General features: G+C 34.9%; 3 protein-coding genes and 1 pseudogene across 4 annotated transcripts; 3 read left to right on the plus strand and 1 right to left on the minus strand.

The window, feature by feature from the left end:
- Positions 1-12: 12 nt before the first annotated feature.
- Positions 13-7,274, plus strand: LOC103843656 (RING-H2 finger protein ATL1-like). The gene has a single exon (XM_033279703.1). It carries the CDS (start codon positions 5,646-5,648, stop codon positions 6,741-6,743), a length of 1,098 nt encoding a protein of 365 aa, XP_033135594.1. The 5' UTR covers positions 13-5,645; the 3' UTR covers positions 6,744-7,274.
- A 1,329-nt stretch (positions 7,275-8,603) lies between these two features.
- LOC103843658 (1-aminocyclopropane-1-carboxylate oxidase homolog 6-like) lies at positions 8,604-10,502 on the minus strand. The gene is made up of 3 exons (XM_009120405.3): positions 9,935-10,502; positions 9,411-9,732; positions 8,604-9,054 (listed from the first exon to the last, which is right to left on the minus strand). Exons 1-3 carry the CDS (start codon positions 10,438-10,440, stop codon positions 8,803-8,805), a joined length of 1,080 nt encoding a protein of 359 aa, XP_009118653.1. The 5' UTR covers positions 10,441-10,502; the 3' UTR covers positions 8,604-8,802.
- A 3,757-nt stretch (positions 10,503-14,259) lies between these two features.
- Positions 14,260-16,328, plus strand: LOC103843659 (annotated as a pseudogene).
- Positions 15,609-21,157, plus strand: LOC103843660 (TNF receptor-associated factor homolog 1b). Of its 2 annotated transcripts, none has more exons than XM_009120407.3 (13): positions 15,609-15,791; positions 16,303-16,528; positions 16,769-16,880; positions 16,969-17,057; positions 17,152-17,220; positions 17,291-17,423; positions 17,623-17,781; positions 18,108-18,456; positions 18,596-18,708; positions 18,806-18,956; positions 19,063-19,502; positions 19,581-19,689; positions 19,766-21,157. In XM_009120407.3, the coding sequence occupies exons 2-13, from the start codon at positions 16,351-16,353 to the stop codon at positions 20,915-20,917; spliced, it is 3,054 nt and encodes a 1,017-aa protein (XP_009118655.1). In that variant the 5' UTR covers positions 15,609-15,791; positions 16,303-16,350; the 3' UTR covers positions 20,918-21,157. The 2 variants fall into 2 exon arrangements, with proteins under 2 accessions (XP_009118655.1, XP_009118656.1); XM_009120408.3 differs by having other exon boundaries at positions 18,809-18,956.
- The last annotated feature ends 303 nt before the right edge of the window (positions 21,158-21,460 follow it).

The following is a 21,460-nucleotide window of genomic DNA, read 5'->3' on the forward strand; positions in this document are numbered from 1 at the left end:
TCAAAACCGACTCAGAAGTTCTCGTTGGACCATGTTTATACACTTTTTCCACGTGTCTTGAAGGGCGAGATTGTAAACCAAGTAATCGCGGAGTCTAAAGTGTCTGCTTGGTCTTTTAAGATCGATACCTCAATTCCATTTGGTATGAATGGCTTAGTTTCTAAATTAATTATGTTCACATTTGATAAAATATTATATTTATTTTTTCTGAACATAAAATATTATATTTTATAAATGGTCTTTTGTATCTTTAAGTTGTGAACGCAACACAAAAGGTATTGCAATTTGATTTTATACTAATTAAGCATCTCAGACTTGCGTATCATTTACATATTGTGATTATTATTTTAAAAGACTAACTTATCATCGTTGCATTTGATATCTATACAAATGTTAAATATGTATACAAAAGCAAAATTCAAACTTATAATCAAAATACATTTAACCGTATAAATACTATATAATATCATTTAACATTAACAAAGAAAAATTATCAGTTATTTTGTCAAATTAACATTCTAGTCACAGAACTAAAAAACTTTTTTTTTAGGTTTAGTAACTTTTTCAGATCTACTATTATCACCATCTTTAGTTTATTTGCAGACTCACAGATGAATCGGCCCTTGAGTTTGTTTGGGCTTATGATCTTTGCATTTTCATGACGTCTTCGGAAAACAACTCAACCTACAACCTTTAAAACGTAAATCCACAACCTATAATATGTACATACTCTAGAATCTTATAACTACAAAACGGGCATCAGCTTTGAGCCAACAAGTATCAGTTAACTAGGTCCACAAAACTCCTCGGTAGAGTTCCATCAGAATAACAAGAGTGTGTCACTATCATTAAGAAACTTCTACGACTCTTTATTAAAAAAGAAGAAGAATCTTCTATGAGAGGACTTCGTAAGAGTGAACATTCCATAGTATATTTCACCCGTTAATTCAATTATTTTACTGACACTAGTACTCAAATTGATTTTTGTTAACCTATTAAGCTATTTGTCACGTGGGTTTTCCTGATGATTCATGCATCCTTGTGATTTAGGATCAAAATATCTACAATTAACGTTAAGTCAGTTGTAAAAAAAAAAGAAAACGACATGTCCGATGTATCTAGATGATGGTTAATTCATGATCATAGTCACAAAGTGGATCTACTACTACATCTATAGCTAATTTTCTTTTTGTATATTTTTTAAAAAATAATACATTAGTTAGCCTTTTTTGGCTGCTCCTAGTCGTGGATTCGATCCTCTATGTGCCCGTACATATTTAAAACTTTATTTTAGTCTACAATGCAGCTGTATGGAGCAGTTCTCTTTCTTCTCTCTCCATCTCTTTTATGTTATACCTGGGTTCCTTTCCCTTCGTCATTATAAAATAATGATTGCGATTCTGCTACTATAAGTAGTTTATATCTGACTCGGTATATATTATTGACTTTGAATCCGACCACTGCAAAGACTGAATTATATGTATATATTAGCTAGAGTAATTACAGCAAATGATTATGTTTTTCATGTTATTATCTATATACAAAGATTAAACCGTTTAAAAAAATCGTACATGAATAAATTAAATTTGTTGCATGTGGTTTTGTTAACATTTTTGAGGCATTTTTTAAACAAAAATTATGTTATAATATGACTACATCTATACTACTTTTCTTGAAATTTTCAAAACGCATAATAGCTTTGTATTAACTTTTAGAAATCAATCATTTCATATTAAAGCCTGATTTACAGTTTAAAGTTAATTAGAGCCTAAATCAAATATTGAGAACAAAAATTAACAAAAACTTTTTCCAAAAATCCAACAATCTTTAAAAGCGAGATGGATCTTCCATCTTAAATCACCAGTAAGCGAATAATAAGCAAATTGAAAATAGTCATTCTTTTTGTAGATTAATAATCCTGAAAAATATATATTGTGTGGTTAAGACTGAAGAAGAATCAGAATACCTTTTGTTGTGGCCACTACGACTAGTGCAAGGGCTCTCTCGAGGTTGGGGACAAGGTAAACCTAGACTCAAAAGTTATGTCTTCGTGCATGAACCAACTTATTGAATATCATATTATTATAATTTATTTTAGGATGAATCTATCATATAATCGGCAATGTTCCATGACGAACCGATACACATAAGCAAAAGTATAATTAACCAAATAGATGAAGCTTCTTTAGTTCAAAATAATAATTGCAAGTTATGTAAAATGTTATGGGTTTATGCATTCTAAGTTATTACTAGTAGCATTCAAAGGTAGTAATATTCTCGTTGGGAAAACATAGTTTAATTCATTAACAAAATCATCGTATGTATAACTATCATGATACATCAACAATTTAGTATTTAAATGTGTCAATTAAGTACCTTGAGTTTCATTTTAAACTACATAAATTACTACTAGTAAATTACGGTTGTGCCCAAAGATATTTATGTCAGATCATGTATAACTTATGCTTTCATATGAATAGCATGATAACTTGAAAATTTTGTTGATTTCAAAAAGAAAAGCTTGAGAAAATTTTGATTTAAAGTTTATTGATATTTTCATGCATAATCATAACTTTTTAGTTGAGATGGTTAGTTAAAGAATAAAAGTTTTTGGAATAAATCTGAAGTCCAATCGCCCGGCCCAAGTTTACGCGTAACCCCCATGATCCACGCAGCTTACCCAATTGGGTTTAGAAATTATGGAACAAACAGGGAGGGATAAACAGATAAAAGCACCCAAATCAAAAGGGTCTCGAAACTAAATCAAATTTAATACATTCCCCTGTGTATAAAAAGAAATTGATAGTAGTGTTAATGATATTTTAAATACTTAGGGAAAACTAGTCAAAGAACTTCAATATTAACATTTTACCACAAAAAAAAAATTGCAGTTTCTATCATCACTATTATCGGCTTTCGAGACCCTTTTATTTTAACAGTTTAGAGTAATTTAGACGTATTGAATTTTAACTCATTAATGATCCGCAAATATATGAAACAGCATTGGAAAAGGATGTTTTGACTCTCAAACACATCAAAAAGTCAAATTACGTTGACCCAAGAAGCTGCTCAAGCTTTCTTGAATAAAAGTCAAATATTTTGTTTAACATCAACTACAAATAAGAGTACAACTTAATTTCGAAAATGAATGAGATTACGTTTTCTTGAATAACGTTTACATTGTTTGCTAGTAGCGTAATACCAAAGATTTCTGTAAAATATCTTCTTAGCAAAAGATATATACTTGATCAATGATCAGCTTAGAGTTTTGGATTAACTAGTAAGTAATTTCTACATATGTTTTACATATAAGAGCCTTCCCCTAAGGATATAATACGATTCTGAATGCAACTAATATAGTTCTAAAAATTATGTATATATATATATATATACATATATATATATATAGTTCTAATTTATCTTTGGAACTTCAAAAACGTTAAACCAAAAGAAAATTGTATACGCATAACGTGAATTCTTTGCTGAGCCACGTTTACAAATGTCTGACGCACTCACGTGACCGACCAAGCATCGTGTGCTCCTGATCCGGCTCACTGTTGAAGTCTAAGCTCAGTAGCCCAATTGGCGCATTACGATACATTCTCAGGACCTCATTCGTCAAATAGTCTTTAGTCAATGTCAAAATGAAATATTTAACCTTTTGTTAGGAGTCCTTAAGTTTTTTTTTTTTTTATATTGAGCAATCAAATATTTACTACACTAATGGAATCGGTATAAATATATATAAGTTGAATACACTCTAGTTCAACTATATATATAACTCTTCCTTGAGTTATATATATATAAAACTCTTCCTTGAGTTATAAATAACAGATAGTATATGACATGCTTCCCAAACTGAACCAAACTATTTCGTCGTTGTTCCCATGTGAAATCTACTGAGTTTTTTCATAAGTTTCTGGAATGAATAGTTTTTAATGTCGTTCTCAGAAAATTTCAAAAGTAAAGTCAGTACAATGTAATTAAGTTACATATGATATATTATTCTGCTGCTCTGTTAGGGTAGTATTTGTTTATTTGTAAATCATAACCACAAATCTGAATCTTATTTTGTCGATTTGTGATTTTCATATTTCCCACTATATTTCTGAGAACTGTGATTTCCATCGGGAGGTAATCAAAATGTCTTGATTTCTTTTGATTTTTTTCAAGCCTGGCAATATTTTTTTTGAAACGAGTTTTATTCAAGAGATACAATAATCAGTTTGAAAATTAGTGTCCACTATGTTATGTCTCCATCGTGGCCACGTTTTCCTTTTGCACTGTTTGAAAATCTGAGAAATAATAAATTTATGGTATCTCTTTCAAAATATCCATGCCATGCAAAAGTCGAGTATACATATGCACCTATATGAAAATCAAATACATAAATTATATATACACAGACTTACTGAAGCCACAACTGTTATTACTGAAATATTTTAGTTGTGGAGGTATGAATTTTATTAATACTATTTTCTGAAGATGGGAAATTATTGATAAGAAACATTTAAATATACCATGAAACTGTATTTCTCACCGAACATGTTCTGTCAGTGTCACTATCACTGTGAGCCAAACTCGAAGAGCATACATACACGATAGAGTATGGAAACATTGTGGCGTCCTTAAATTTTTTTTTATTCTGTCTGCCAGAGTCATCTTTTATTCTCAGATTCCATAAATCTAAAATAGGAAATGAAAAATTATAACGAAAACTTTTTGAGTTTTTCTAGCGGTGGATTTGACTTTTCTAAATTTCTTCTAATTCTCATGTTTTCTTCACGGTGCTAGACAAAGAGACGATAAGTCTTACTAACTTTGTGTCTTTTTGTAACGTGTTGAGCCACAGCTTAGATCCACCATAATTTTTGGGGGTTAAAGATTTATGCAATCTTCAATAATTTTCTCAATTTACAGACAAAATGTGAATATTGATCAAATTATGTATTTTACAAATCAAATTTTAAAGTCTCAATAATAATTTGGAAAGAAATAATATTCAAATTAGCAACTAACAGTCATGGTTAGCTGGAGTTTACAGACTAGATAAGCGAATCCAAGTTTATCATCAGTACATTTGAATAAATATAAAGTATACTACATGGAGAAACACAACTTAATTTCACTATATCCAACTAAGTTATAATCAAAATGCCGATTAAGTTAATCCACTTGGAATAAGTAAGTAGTTTTCCCTTATTGTTTACTCTTATAAAAGTACAAAAAACTGCTTAAATCAAAGAACCCTTACAGCAAACCAGTCGCATAGATCGAGAACATCAAAATAAATAAAAAATTAAGAAGGATGATAGCTTAAATGTAGTAAACAATAAACAAATATGATAACCTAAACAAATTAAAACATTAATCATATAAAAGAGCCTCTAAAAATCTCACCAACTCTCTCTCTTTCCTCAGCTTCATTTATGTTTTTCTCCTCTACCACTCTCTGCTCCTCTCCTTTGGTCTTTCTTTGTCACACGCATTCACGTATATATACAAACACATCAGATTCTTGTTTAGAGAAAGAGAAAGATTCAATAGAAAAATTATTTGATTTGTTCATTTATTTCTACTGAGTATAACCCTACAAGGCTAGATTTTACATTTTTTTCCTTCTTTTCATAGATTTTTTTGAGTCAATGGATTTAACGGACCGTCGCAACCCTTTCAACAATCTAGCTTTTCCACCGCCACCGCCGCCATCCACCACCTTCACAAGCCCTCTATTCCCAAGATCAAGCTCTTCCGCCACGAGTTTTCCCATTCTCGCCGTGGCAGTGATCGGAATCTTAGCTACTGCCTTCTTGCTTGTAAGTTACTACATCTTCGTGATCAAATGCTGTCTTAACTGGCACCAAATCGACATCTTCCGCCGCCGAAGAAGAAGCCAAAACCCTCTAATGATATACTCTTCTCATGAGCTAAACCGAGGTCTTGACGAGTCAGCCATCAGAGCTATCCCAATCTTCAAGTTCAAGAAGAGAGACGTTGTTGGAGTTGAAGATCAGGACAAGAGCTCCCAAGAATGTTCTGTTTGCTTAAACGAGTTTCAAGAAGACGAGAAGCTGAGGATTATTCCTAATTGTTGCCACGTGTTTCACATTGATTGCATTGATATTTGGCTTCAGGGCAACGCTAATTGTCCCTTGTGCAGAACCAGCGTTTCTTGGGACGCAAGTTTCTCTCTTGACCTAATTTCTGCACCGAGTTCTCCTCCTAGGAATGGGAATCATGGAAACGACGCGGTTCAAGGAGGTGACAATGAGTTCTTCGTGATTGAGCTTGGGAGCAGTAATGGTAATAATAGACAAAGCGTGAGAAGCAGAGAGTTACTTGCAGAACAAGAAAGGGCTACCTCGGAGGAAGTGTTGATAAGTCCTTCACCAAAAAAGTTTGATCTTCATGCAATGCATAATAAAAAGGGAATGTTTCATAAAGTGACGAGTATGGGAGATGAATGCATCAATACTCGTGGAAAAGATAGTCAATTCAGTGAGATCCAGCCCATAAGAAGATCGATCTCGATGGATTCTTCACTGGATCGCCAGATGTACTTGGCTGTTCAAGAGGTGATTGGCCGGAACACCGGGAAGGCTGTAATGGTGGCCGGAGACGGTGGAGGTTCTGCGGAAGGTTGTAGCAGTAGTGGTGGTGATAATAACAGAGTGATGAAGAGATGTTTCTTCTCTTTTGGAAGTAGTAGATGTTCTAGAAGTTCCTCAATATTGCCTGTTTAGTTTGAACCCAAATTGTCTTTCGTCTTCTTTATTTATTTTTTGAAAATTTTATATTGTTTTGTGAATTTTTAAATAAATAATTAGAGATGAATCTCTTAAAATTATTTTGGAGGGTGAGGTTGGAGAGAAATGTATGCTCACTGTTTATAAGTCAAAGGAGATAATGAGTAGTTGAATAGTTCCATTGAAATAGTAGTGAATAGTAATACTTTTTAAAAAGATGTGAATAGTATTCTCTTTGCATCAAATGTGCTAAGGAATCAAAAAAGTCACACCAACTGTGTAGGTGATTTTCTTATTTTTTAAATTCAGAAAATAGAACAAAGGTTAAAACAGACTGAAATTTGGCTAAGAGTCGAATTCTTTGCTAGCCATTAATTTAACACTGTATATCCAAGAATTCTCCCAAAGCTTGTAAATTTCCAAAACCTCTTTTATTTGAGTTCATGTCCTCTTAGAAAGACCTCCAACAGTATCAATACAATGATGAAGAAAATGGACAGGGCAAAAAATAAACTTGCTAGGTTTAAGCAAACTCGTAATAAGGAATTAATATAATAAGTTTGAGTTTGTAATAAGGTGAAGAAGCAAAAAAAAATCTAATATAAAACTCCATATTTAAAGTACATAGCAACTTAACTGAAGTGAACAAAGCTAAAAGATAGCGAGCTAGGACAGCTTAAGCGGTTCTTTCAATCTTTGATCTCAGATTTGTCTGCAGCCAAAGCACCACTTACAATCTTGATCTCGGGAGCAAGAGACCCATTTTGTTCCCCTCAGGCATGTCACACGAAGCGCTTGTTTCAATCTTCGAGACTCTTACTCCCCGTAGGTTTTCCGAAAACGCGCATGTTTCTTCTTAAGGCGCAACAGCATAAGATAAGTAGAAGAACCTTCCTTACCATTCACTTGACTACATTGAGATTCATACATGGCACATAATAAAGCTCAGATTAAAGGGAAAAGTAAAGCCCTAGCTAAATAAAACAGTCGGTTTCAAACCAAACAATACGAAAAACCTGTATTCTCGGATGATTTACAATGGTTGTGAGATGAGCTAGGTGCCTGAGTCATTAGAAACCCTTGAGTCTAGAGATGGATAATTTTAGTTATATTATAATACTTTCTTTTTTGAGTCCTCTACAATTTGATTGGAAAGGAAATTTCCATTGTAAGCAATTTGATTGAGACGTGAAAAAGATTTCAAATCTTCAAACTAAGTCAAAATTGGTTTACTAGTTCATCGTGGTTTTTATTGGTTCAGCTAATTTGTGTAAGATAAACCGGGTATGGAACATGGTTTTTAGTGGGAGAGGCTACGGTTGTGATAGGCACCACTATAGTAAGCACCACGCATCAACAATTTTCTTTGAGCTGGTCTTCAAGATGTTTTGGCCCGATGGTTGAATATCCTTCAAACACACACACACACACAAAATACACCAGACTATTCAACCATCGGGCCAAAACATCTTGATGGTATTAGATATATAAGAGTTTAAGAAGATAGATTTTAGCTTTGCTCCAGAGTGTATAAACCATTGACCAAGATGGTATCTATAGAAAAGATGAATACATTGATCATATAAAAGAAAGAATAGCTTATTACTTTTAAACAAAACCAGTTGAAAATTTAGGGCCAGATCTCATGAGAACATAAAGAGCCAAACTAGATATGTTACAAAGTCTCAAACAAAATAAGAATAATTAAGCTGAACTACAACGAGCACCTTTTGATCGGATTGGTTGGCTCAGTAACATTTGGACAAACTAAGATAGATCTATCTTTTTGCAACAAACAAGTTTCAAAATCTTTTTGCAATATTGTGATACTAATTTGTTAAAAAAAAATTGTGATACTAATTAAGAAATATAACTTTATTGGCACAAAGGAAGTAGCTTTGGATGCGATCCAAAGCTCTTCTTCGTTCTTTTTGATACAGATGGTATAGAGAGGTGACAATGGAACGAGGACTGGACCACCATGCATGAAATACACATGTATCTTACAACGAACTTAGACGGCTTGTACTATTATTTTATTTTTGCCAAGTGTTTGTCATAACTTGAGATAGGACAGATGAGAAGTTCCGTTGAGGCCTTTCTTAACGTATCCCTTTGTGTATTCTTCTAAAGTGAATTCTCTGTAGATTGGAGGGTTTTCTTGAGAGAGAAGCTCTTTGATTGGTCCATAAACAGTTGAATTTGGAAGCAAATTCGTGGTGAAAAAGCTCGCGACTGAAATCCTCGTTTCAGTTCTGTTCGAAAGCACTCTGTGCTCTGCGCTTATGAATTTGTCATTCGTTATTAGCTGCATATCAAAGACATCTCTCAGATTCTCAACAAAAGCAGACATTTTTTGTTATAAAAAACATGCAAAGTGCTTGTGAACAAATGTGAATTAACTTCGAAAAACTAAATTACAAAAGACTTAAAAAACACGATTGAATCAAATATAGGTTTTATGGTTCGTATGTTAATTATGTGAATTATAATTTACAACAGTTTAGATTCGTACTTATATTACTTCAAAATCTGATATTTATTTTCTCTGTAGAAAAACATCATAAATTATAATTATGTGAATTATAATTTACAACAGTTTAGATACGTATTTATATTTTCACTTCGAAAATCAACACAAAGAATGGATCAATGAGCTATTACCTGCATGAAATCTCCGATGTTGATAACAAGAGCCCCTGGAATGGGTGAGACATCGACCCAACAGTCTTGATGAAGAATTTGAAGGCCACCGACTTGGTCTTGAAGGAGAATGGTGAGGAAGGAGTTGTCAGAGTGATGGTTTGTGCCGATAGTTAGGTCTGGTCGAGGACAGGGAGGGTAATAATGGCATATCATAAACAAACCCTTCATACAATCCATGCTCTTAAGCCTATCAAAACTCAAACCAAGAGCTTCTGACAAGAGTTCAAAGAGCAAATCACCTAAACTCATCATATGCTTCCAGTGTTCGATCGTAGCATCCCTAATTCAAATAATATAAATGATGTTACAGTTACAAATTTCTCAACATGGATAAATTGGTATTTAGTTATTCATATAATATATGTATGTATATATATATATTATGATTTAGAACTACTATATCATTTTATATACAGTATTAATTTCTAAACGATAATATTTTGTATAATTTCTTGAAAGATAAAACAAAACTAGGTTTCTACCTGCAAACCACTGGGAGCTCTTCAGGGGTTGGGGGATCAGGAGACATGTAACAGGCGAAACTGTCTCTCCAGTTAACGCATGCAGTAGAACTATACAGATCAAAGTTACTATTGTAGACAAATTTCTTGGTGGCTTCACGCGAGAAGTAAGACTTCTTAACCTCGAGATCTTGCTCAAAAAACCTTCGAACTCCATCTCTCATCTCTTCAAGAACGCTTAAAGGAACACCATGGTTGACCACCTGAAAAAAACCCCACTTCTCTGCCGCATCTTTGATCTTCTCAACGACACGTGGACGTGACACGTGGATGTCTGCGAAGTCGATGATAGGGATTGCAAGATTCGAGGAAGAAAGAGAGGGTTTCTTATCCGATAAGGTACCTTGTGGGAGACGGAAGATACGAGGAACTTCGGTGATGTGAGCATCAACGAGACCTTTCACACCTTCTTTTGTCTCGTCGAAAGCTTTGCGCTCATTGTAAGAGTCGAAGTCTTTGCTCTCCATTTTCTGTTCTTTAACCTTATTCAAGATTTCTCACAAAGGTTGTGTCTTATGTATAAAAAAGAAGAACGTTCTGGATCTTTGGTTTATGTGTTTGTTCTTGTGGTGATTGAGGGAGTGTCTCTTATATAATATTTTGGTCATGAGGTGAAGGAAGACAAGATAGGTACCTTTGGTGCATGGGACCGACAATGACCATTGATGACATTGTCCGTTTTGGTTGATGATGACTGTAAATGATGTCATCATAAACATTCACAACTAGGTTATGCTGACATCAACATAAACTCATAAAGCATCATGCCTCAAGTGAAGTGTTTTTTTTTCTTTCTTTTTGCTAAATTATATAACTCAAGTGAAGTGTTCTCATACGTTATGTATGTCCGAGCCCGATTGGTAACAGATTAGTACAGTTTTATATGAAAGGAAAGTCTTTTATTTTGCAGATGAAAGGTCAAAAAAATAAAAAATAAAAGCAAAATGCATATGTTATAGACAATATCTTTTTTTGGCTTTCAAGCTGGGATTTCCTAGCGTAGATGTATATTAATAAACCATTAGTATTAATAATAGGCCAATGGAGCTTCAACAGATTAGTATCATTATCTTAGTTATAAAAATTAGTATCATCAACATGAACTATTCATCAAATTAGAAAAACTATTCATCAAATTATTTTATAAAATCCATTGTAATATAACAATATTATATCTACAAACTTCAATTCAATTTGTATTTTGCTACCTTTGTTTTCATTCACTCATTATTTAGTCGATTTTATGTTTGGCTTAGTTTCATAAATTATTGATTTATTTCTTTATGAATTAATAGTTATTTTTTATAGGTGAATAATCTAGTTACAGGTGAATTTTGATTTTTTTTAATATAAAACTCTAAAATCTAAAATCCAGTTTAATTATATTTGAATTTAATTAAATTGTCATGGGATTTTTGTTTGCAAATAATTTAATTAAAAATATTCCAAAAATATTTTCGGTTCTACAAATTACAAATTGAACATGGAAGCTGGTAAGTAAATGCACAAATATTGCAACAACGTTTTTGTTACTACTTTTTTAGAAAAACCTTATCAATGAAGTTCTCTTTAGAGAAACCTTATCAATGAGGTCCTCATTACTTCATCAACATTACCAAATTTCAAACATAAAACACATTTTCAAGACAAGAAACGAAAGAAACAAATGTAACTATGCAACGAAACCGAACATGAATTTTAGTTTATCAATTTCACAAAAACTAATCAGATTCTCTAACTCTTTTCTTTTGGCAGATGAGTATCGTGTTGATTAGTTTCTACATGTGTGTTTTATTATAGAAAAATAAAAGTAAAAAGCGGTCTGCTGAAGTATGATGTTTTTCTCTTGGAGCATCCTCTCCACTACGAGAAATGGATTGAATATGAAAATGCTGAGAATAGTTTGGGGTCAAGGGGTAAGGCATATAACGTGTATGAAAGAGCCCTTGAGATACTCACACATTTGGTTGATCTTTGGGTACATTACTGCAAAGAGTCCATCAACAGTAATTGACCTCACAACGACATCAAAAACCTATTTACTCGAGTTACACTTATAGTTGGAAGCAATTATAATGCATCTCCGCTGTGGAACACAATCATTGGGTTTGAGACAAAACACGATGACTGGAACCGGCTTGCCATGGTCTACACTAGTCTTTTGATGCATCTTACTCAGCATCTTGATGACTACTTGACCCGGTAATTTCCAACGACTTAGTTAAACCATTTCCAGTGTGTATTTCATCTGCGCCTATAGGCCCGAGTATTGGGTTCGGTATGTATTATGCATGCATAAACGTCACCTTGATCACTATGTGGATAAGCTCATTGATCGAGCAACCAAATTGGTTTTTCCCAAGGTATGAAGTAGTTTCTCTAAAAATTTTTTTTTAATCACATATGTTTTGTTGTGTGTTCATCACAGTATTCTATCAACATAAATCATATATTTCAGATAAAAGATGCTTTAAAGGTTCTCAAGCCCCTGCTCAATGGTGGAAACGATGACAAAGTTCTTTCACAAGCATGTTTGGTTCTCTTCAGATGAACTCTTACTTTTCTAGTTTTATTTTTGTTGAAGGCACTCATCTTCCTGGTTCTCCCTAACGTATCTATAGAGTCGTTGGAAACATAGTGAAGTGTGTTGAATCTTTTTTCACAGGTAAGAAGAGTAATTCTTTATGTTTTGTGTTTTTGCTTTACTATTTTGACAACAATTTTGTTTGTTTGTTTTGCAGTTTATCACTGACAGTGATGTGCTTACGAGACTCTACCAGTTGCTTGCAAGAGATGACACCGAAGGTATCCAAAAGAGATTTTGTTGGATAATTTCGAGACTAACTAATGGGAAAGGAGCTCCGATAGAGGTATTAATTTTTTTCTGCTATAAATGACAAAAAGACAGAGTTGTTCACAGAAAATAGTAGTGACTGTTTTTAATCATATTGTACAGGATGTGCTTGGGACTGAGATATATGACAAGACTGTTAATGTCTTGAAGATGAGAAAAAGCAGAACATGCGGTATGTTATTCGGTAGTAACTAGTCGTCAGCTTCAAACGAAAACACTTTGGCTCTTGTGACGTGAGACTATCTTTTGTTAATAAAATGTCTATCAACTTAGTAGTTTTTGTTATTGTCGTCTGAATCATTTGAAATATAAGATTTGATCTTGTGATGTGAGACTATCTTTTGTTATTAAAATGTCTTCAACTTAGTAGCTTTTGTTATTATCGTCTACTCAAGTGCAGAATGGTACATGTTTTTGTTGCAATCTTTTTTCTTTGTCTAGTGTTCCACTCTGTAAGAACTTGGTTGTGGCCATCATCAAAATGAATTTCTTCATAAATTGTACAAAGTATGTATATTCCTATTTTATAGTATGGTTGTAATCCAATGGACAAGCTTAGTATGCATGATTATAATATGATATCACATCAATAAATTTGTCGTATATATATGACCTGAATTTTTGATAAAGGTTATCTCTAAATAATATAAACCGTTAATTAATTTTGTGATAATTATAATAAGAGACTGGCTAATTATTTAAAAACATATTATCTTTTTTAAAAACTAGAATGTGATTCTTTCCATTCTATGTGGCACACAAAATCTCATAAAATTAAATAGATTTGGTTAGTCTAAAGTTGGTATAGAAAAAAGTTATATTATCTCGTTGGTTTGAAGTTAATTTGGTCTTTATTATTTTTTGGTTTGAAAATTTGCAATCAGTTCAAAAATTTAAAAGGTTTTATCTCAAGTTAGGGGTCTGAACCTCATAACATACAATTTTTTGTAAATTATAAAGATGTGAAGTTTTCTGTAAGTTTCAAAATGTTGCAACTTGTTAGCATAATAGTTACATTTTGGAGTCGTTATTCATAGAGTCGTTTATAATACTTCATATATTAAAGATAATTGGTTATCATTTGTAACATAAATAGAGATTAGACGACGATAATTTGATTCGATCGGTAGTAAAATAAAGAGACATACCAGCATTGCCGAAACGTACAAACTAATCGGATATTTGTAGAAACCAAAAAATGAAAAGAGGAATAGAGAGAAGAAGTTAACATAAAAGAATATAGTCAAACTTATAAATTTATAAGATATACTAGTCAAAAGGAAAAATACTTCAAATACTTAAAAGAATTGGAAAAATAATACTATAAGATTCGATCGTTTACCCAACATACAAGCCAAGCACACTTAATTGAACACATCCCTCTATATAAAACACATACTCACAGTCACCCTCATAGACATAAAAACAAAAAGGCAGCAAGAAACACTAGCGATGTCGTCCACAGCAAGAAACCGAAAGTCGAGTAGGCTGCAGCGGCGGGCTCCACCGCCTCTAAAGATAAACCCATCCGTTGCAAACTGGAAAATTGTTATTCCTCTTTTACCACCTACGGAGTCACCGCCACAGAAGCCACCAACGGCAATGAAGAGGGAGGAGCAACGGTGGGGAAAGAGGTGGAGAAGCCGCCGGTTTTCAAGAAGTGGCAACACCCAGCGGCTCCGTTTTACTACCAGCCAGGGCCGTCGTCTAATCAGCCGTTTGCATGGCCAAACTAATTAACGGTCTCTTAATACTATAGGGCTACCACGTACATGCATATATATACATATATGCTTTTTATGCCGACCACATAGGTTAATAACCATATAAAAATATAACTGATTATGTAGCGTATACATATATCAGCTTTATGCAATAGCTATGTGCTTTTTACTTTTTACTTTTAATGAAAGATGCAATAATATATGTGTAAGATGATTTACCAGTTTAATCATAGTTGTCAATTTGTCAGCCCATTTTTCATGTGTGGTTGGATTTTTAGAGTATTCTAAGCCCATGTCAGGATACCTCCTTAACTCTCTCAGATGACAAGGGTTAAAAATTGAGATAGTAGTAAGTGTGAAAAAGTTAACTACCATGTAAGCAAGCAAAAGGAATGGTTCAGACGTGTTACATACTTGCATGTTAGATAACAGAATTAGAATCGAAGTTCAATGTGTCGGGCGATATTTTTTTTCCTGTTATTGTCCCATCGATGTCGTTAAATGTTTAAAGGAAGAAAACTAGTTACACCCAAAAAGAAAAACTGATTAAGACTTAAAAGTTAAAACTTATTAGCTCCTTTGTAAAATATTGATAATTTAGATTAGCTATCTTTAAACAGGACTCGCTGGACTTTTTAAAACTTCAAAGAATGCATATATTAGAGTCTATCTAGGTGTAAAAATACTAGTGATTTTCAGATCCAAATATAAACAAGTTAAGGTATACTATTTGTCTAAAAACAGAAATATAATATTGCAAGAAGATTTGTTTCGTAATAAAGTAAATATTTCTTTCACTCAAATATATACCATCTTAAATCTAACCGCGTCAAGTCTTTTGTTTTTTTAATAGTAAAACTGTTTTCAATTTCATATCATAAATATTTCTTCTAATATACATTTATTCTGAACTAAATAAATTTGTGTAGGAAACTAAACTAAATATGTTATGAATTATTTAAATTATACAAGTTGAATATAGTAGTAATCAAAAAAAAAATCCAATTAAATAAATGTAATTTTTTTTAACTATACATAAATAAAAATAATTAAGAGTTACTAATCTCTTAAGAGAGTTTTATTCGTGTGTGTGTTATGTCCATGAGCTGTTTCGTGCGACCTCCCTCTCTCTCTATTCCTATTTATCTCTCTTTCTTCCTTCCGTCGTCATCTTTGGTTTCTCTCGAGCTGCCATTAACCTATTCAAAGGAATAAAGCCTCTCTCTTCCCACCATCACAGGTTCGCTTCGATCTACACGATCACCCCCTTTAAGCCCCCTTCGCTATCCATTTCCTTATCGTTCTGATTTCGCCAGGGCTCAGGCTCCTGTAATCAAAAACCGCTCTCTAACCCGAGAGAGAGAGAGCTGTTATTTTCGATTTTTTTCGATCGTTGATTTTATCTTGGGTTTGGTTTAGGTTTCCGATTTCTAGATGAAATTGGGCGGTTTCTCTGGAGATTGTAGTTGATAACGAAATCAAATATTGGATTATTATTGTTGTTGTTCAAATCTTGATTTTGAGATTGGAGTTTAGGGTTTATTGCCCCCTTTTGATTATCTCATGTGGGGTTTAATGGCTTGGATTCATTTCTCCAGTTTGAGAGAGAATATGATCCAATTGTACTCAAGAGGCAGATGATCCCAACTTAATTGCTTGATTCAGCTAGTTTGATTCATTAGAGTGTTAACTTGCATTGGCATATTGTTTTAACAATTGGTCTTATTAGTTTTTTTTTTTTTAATTTATAGTTGAAGTAGGGAGAGAGCTTTGACGGAAAAAAAGTTTCATATTGGGGAATGGCAGAAACTGTTGATGAGGATTCTGGAGTGGGGAGATCAGTAGAGGCGAGTACAAATGGACAATACAGTCTATCAGGAGAAGCACTCTCTCAGTGGAGGTGTTCTACTCAAGTGGAGAATGGGACTCCATCGACTTCCCCCTCTTACTGGGATACCGATGATGATGATGACTATGGTACGTGTTTCCACTTTGTATCACTTGGTTGTGGTGGCTATCTTCAAAATGAATTTATTCACACGTTTTACAAAGTGATAAGTGGTTGGCCAGATGTGACCACCACAGTCCATGCAGTTGTCTCTCAAGTTTAAATTGTTCTTTTTGTGAAGTTTGCATCACATCTAAAAAACCAGCTACTTCCTCTCTTATATGTATCATATACATGTGCCTTATTCTACTTCTATAATCTTTTCCCAGGCCTTAGACCGTCTCAATTATTTGTGAAACATAAATGGAAGATAGAGAAATTCTCAGAAATCAAGAAAAGGGAGCTCCGTAGCAGTGTTTTTGAAGCTGGCGGCTACAAATGGTACATAACATATTTTAATCTTTCCCATCCTTAAATTTTGTCTCACAGTTAAAACTTAAATTTGTTACCTTTATCTTAATTTTGTCAGGTATATATTAATTTATCCCCAAGGATGTGATGTTTGGCATCATCTCTCCTTGTTCCTCTGTGTTGCAAATCATGAAAAACTTCTTCCAGGTTAGTTATTTTTTTCTCCTGTGGTCTGTGTGGTCCCCTTTTTCTCCCTCTGGATTGCATGGTCATGTAGGTTCTTTTGTTATCTTTGAGACAGGCTGGGGTCATTTTGCTCAGTTTACTATTGCTGTGGCGAATAAAGATCCAAAGAAATCCAAATTTTCAGGTGAGTTTTTGAGCTCTAATTTTGCTTGCCCCTTTTTAAATATGCAGACATTTGAACTCACCTCTTGCAGATACGCTGCACCGGTTCTGGAAGAAGGAGCATGATTGGGGCTGGAAAAAGTTTATAGAGTCACAGAAATTAAATGACGGGTTCGTAGATGATTCCGACTGTCTTACCATCGAGGCTCAAGTTCAGGTTATCAGGTAATGCGAGACTCACCTCACCTCTGTGTAGACTGTAGAGCCTGACTAAAAGTTACCTCGTCTATTTTGTCCATGCTACCATTAACTTACATCTCCACAAGTTCATAAGTTCTCAATTTTAATATAGGAACGTGTTATTTATTTCCGGTGTCACTGATTTATGTATTGTGGTTAATAACTCTGTAATTGGTCCTTGCAGGGAGAGGGTGGACCGACCTTTTCGGTGCCTTTATCGTGGGTATAGGAGAGAGCTTGTTAGGGTGTATTTGACAAATGTGGTGCAAAATTGCCGACTTTTTGTGGAAGAGAAGAGAAGCAAGCTTGAGAGGTTGATAGAGGACAAGGCAAGATGGACGAGGTATTTCACATTGCAACTTGTACCTTTAACTCTCTAGATTCCAAAAATGAGGAGGAAGTAGCTGTAGTTACCTTTACTGTTGAAGAAATCTTGCCATGCTTAGAATTATCTTGTTTCCACCATGCTTTTGGATCCCAAATATAAATTTGATTTAGTTTCACATTCAATTTTTTTTTATTTGGTGGCTGTGGCTCTCCACTATCTGGGATTTACACCCATCTAGTATAGAACTGTTGCCATAGTTCTATATTTCATCTAATATCTTTACCTCTCAAGTTAAGCAATTTTGCCTAAAAAAGGAATGGATTATCAATCCTTGGTTGCAGCTTCGGCGTTTTCTGGTTAGGGATGGACCAAAACTCTAGACGTCGGATGTCTACAGAGAAAATGGACGTAATCCTAAAAGGAGTTGTAAAACAGTTTTTCATAGAGAAGGAAGTTATAGCCACTTTGGTGATGGATTTCTTGTATAGCGGATTGAAGGCTCTTGAAGGCCAAACTAAGAGCAAGAAATCTAAGCCAAGATCGTTAGATCCCAAGGAATTGCCAGCTCCGCTTGTTACTGTGGACAAAGATATGTTCGTATTAGCTGATGATGTGCTGTTACTCCTAGAGAGAGCTGCCCTTGAACCCTTGCCTCCAAATTCGGATAAAGGTCCACGAAACCGTACAAAGGTCGGTTTCATGGGCTATATATATATATATATATTTGGCAGAAATTCGTTTTTTTTTTTTTTTTTTTCATTTTTCTGTTTAAGAGGACTTGTTGCATTGCCCTGAGGAATTTTTTTTTTGTTCTTCTATGCAAATTTAGGACGTCAATGATGGAGAAGATGACAACAATGAAGCCATTGAGCGTGATGAGAGACGTTTAACTGAGTTGGGACGACGAACTGTGGAGATATTTGTTCTTAGCCATATCTTCAAGTAACAATACACTCAATATGTCTCTATACGGTATTCCATTGTCTTTGTCCTTCGCTGCGCTTATGTAATCGTACTTGAATATCTGTAACAACTGCAGCAGCAAAATCGAGGTTGCATATCGTGAAGCTGTTGCGCTAAAAAGGCAGGAAGAACTAATTCGTGAGGAAGAGGAAGAGTGGTTGGCAGAAACCGAACAGAGGGCCAAAAGGGGAGCAGCAGAGAGAGAGAAGAAATCTAAGAAGAAACAGGTGTGATACTTTCTTCAGTTCCAAAAACAAATTTTACTACTTCTGCTTGTCTTATACAGCTTAGTGAATGTTGATAAGAGTTTCTTTGGTTGTTGCACATTCATAGGCGAAACAGAAACGGAACAGAAACAGAGGGAAGGACAAAAGGAAGGAAGAAAAGGCGACTTTTGCAACACATGAGAAGGATCTCGAGGAAGAAAAGGATTCTGTCGCAGAGAAAGCAGAATCCCTAGTTGAAAAAACTGATACTCTTGGAGATGTATCCGACATTTCTGATTCTGTGGATGGTTCGGCCGAGATTCTTCACCCTGATTTAGAAGATGGGGACAGTAGTTCTGCTCATTGGGATACTGCCGCCTTAGGGAGCAGCAGAGAAAACGACATTTCCATATCTGCACCCAATGGAATTGCAGAAAGAAAGAATCAGTCCAATATGGAAGATAGTTCATCGACTTGTTCTAACGATTCCATCAGGTCTGGGTTTACCAATGGGTCCTCCTACACAGGGAATGCCTTGATTTTCCGAAACCAGAATTCGCCAAACAAGTAAGTTTAGTTTTGACCTCCCCTTGCTCCTTTTGTGTGTTCTGATTTCCTGATGGTGAGACACCTTGTGATTTGCAGAGGAAAGAACCAACCAAGGAGTCAGAATTCTACTTCCGAGTCTGGTTGGGTTGTTGTCTCCCACAACCAGGAGCCAGAGAGCTCTCGGAATCGTAGTCCCGTGGGAAAGGTTGGTCACTCATGGTTTTAAATTATTAGATAACAAGTGAGTTGCTTATTAAATTATTACAAATTACCTTTTTCAGGTACAAAACGTGGCTCAAATCATTGTGAACTCGGTTGACATGGATCGACCTAAAGAGAAGAGCGCTGCTGTACTTACTTCTCCAAGAACTGCTGCCAAGAATCCTTCACCACTAACTCAGCCAAAACTGGAGAAAAAGAACGTTTCAGTGGCACCAAACAAGAAAGTAATGCCAGCAAGTGGACCACCTTCATCAAATCAAGTAGTGCCGCCTTCTTCAGATATTGGTCTCAGAGCTGATGTGCAAAAGATCCCTGCTCCAAAACAACCTGCAACAACAACTATAACAAGGCCTTCTAGTGCTCCAGTTATCCCTGCGATGCGACCTGCTCCTATTGTCGTCTCCTCGGCTCAACCAACAACATCCTTTCCTCGGTCGGTTAGCTCAGCTGGTCGTCTAGGTCCTGACTCTTCGCTACACAACCAGCAAACTTACACTCCTCAATCCTACAAACACGCCATAGTCGGCAACTCTCCTGGTTCATCATCTAGTTTCAACCTCCACCCAACCACATTGCCATCAGCATCTTACTCGCAAACACCGACATCATCTTATCAGTCAAGCTTCCCGTTCAGTCAAGATGGGCTCTTCCTGGGTGGAAGGAGTTTAAATTCTGTAAACATGGGAATGAACAACCCTTATGCACCCACCGTGACTAGCAATAGTTCTCGACAACAAGCACAAAACTTGATGACGGACGAGTTCCCTCACCTCGATATCATCAACGACCTGCTCGAAGACGAGAACTGCAGCAACATGGTGTTTAATGGAAGCATGTTCAGTTCACAACCCCAGATGCTGGACAGGCAATACTCTTACCATGGTGGTGGTGGTGCTGCTGATTTTGGCATCTCAGGTGAGTTACTGTCTGGTGGCAGATCCAGGAGTTTTGGAGAAGAGGGATACCACTACATGCCACATAATGGTCTCTCTGCAGCAGGAGGGCCATATGCAGCAGATGGTTTGATACCGACGCAGTGGCAAATGGCGAACGTGGACTTGTCTTTACTAGGTATGAGGAATAATAATAGTAACTTGGGGGATACAACAGCATACCATCATAACGCATACTTTGGTTTGGACTCTTCGAATCCGAGTTTTTCGTCTGGGGTTAATGGCTACACTGAGTTCAGGCCGTCCAATGGTCACTGAGTGCAGGCATCATGAAGAGGGGGGTGGATTATAGGGGTTTTCATGAATTTGGGATTTGTAACGTTTTCATATACTAAAAAAAGTTACCATGAAAATACATTTCCTGTAAAGAGAGTTTTCTTGTCTTCCTCTACTTTTCAAATGAATCTGGTTTTCTATAGTTTTCATATTTTTCTATAGACAAAACTTTTGTCCTGGAATTTCCTACAAATTTAGATGAATAATATAAATATTCCAGTTTTTGGTAGTAGTAATAATAGAAGGAAAAAGGAATTTTCGTAAATTAATTGGTGACTTTTTATTTTCGATTGACGATTGACTAAAGTTATTAGTGACATTTTCTCAATACACGATGAACGTACTATATCAGGTTCCTCGAAATAAAAAGATTAAAATTAGTTTTCACTTTCTCTACTATTTATAATGCACATATATGAATCAGAATTTTGAAAAGTTGATTACTAACGTAACCTAAGCATAATTTTACATACAATATGTAACCAAAGAGTTCTTGATTAATTCACAAAAAAAAAAAAATTAACA

This window comes from Brassica rapa, chromosome A09 (genome assembly GCF_000309985.2).
Source record: "Brassica rapa cultivar Chiifu-401-42 chromosome A09, CAAS_Brap_v3.01, whole genome shotgun sequence".
Lineage (NCBI taxonomy): Eukaryota > Viridiplantae > Streptophyta > Magnoliopsida > Brassicales > Brassicaceae > Brassica > Brassica rapa.

Bases quoted from the DNA above. Each gene is read 5' to 3' on its own strand.
- LOC103843656 (XM_033279703.1), top strand. From the start codon at position 5,646: ATGGATTTAACGGACCGTCGCAACCCTTTCAACAATCTAGCTTTTCCA.
- LOC103843658 (XM_009120405.3), bottom strand. From the start codon at position 10,440: ATGGAGAGCAAAGACTTCGACTCTTACAATGAGCGCAAAGCTTTCGAC. The intron at 9,733-9,934 runs GTAGAAACCTAG...TATTTGAATTAG, and splicing joins GAGCTCCCAGTGGTTTGCAG to GGATGCTACGATCGAACACT. The intron at 9,055-9,410 runs GTAATAGCTCAT...TTTGATATGCAG, and splicing joins ACATCGGAGATTTCATGCAG to CTAATAACGAATGACAAATT.
- LOC103843660 (XM_009120407.3), top strand. From the start codon at position 16,351: ATGGCAGAAACTGTTGATGAGGATTCTGGAGTGGGGAGATCAGTAGAG. The intron at 16,881-16,968 runs GTACATAACATA...TAATTTTGTCAG, and splicing joins GAAGCTGGCGGCTACAAATG to GTATATATTAATTTATCCCC. The intron at 17,782-18,107 runs GTATTTCACATT...CCTTGGTTGCAG, and splicing joins GACAAGGCAAGATGGACGAG to CTTCGGCGTTTTCTGGTTAG.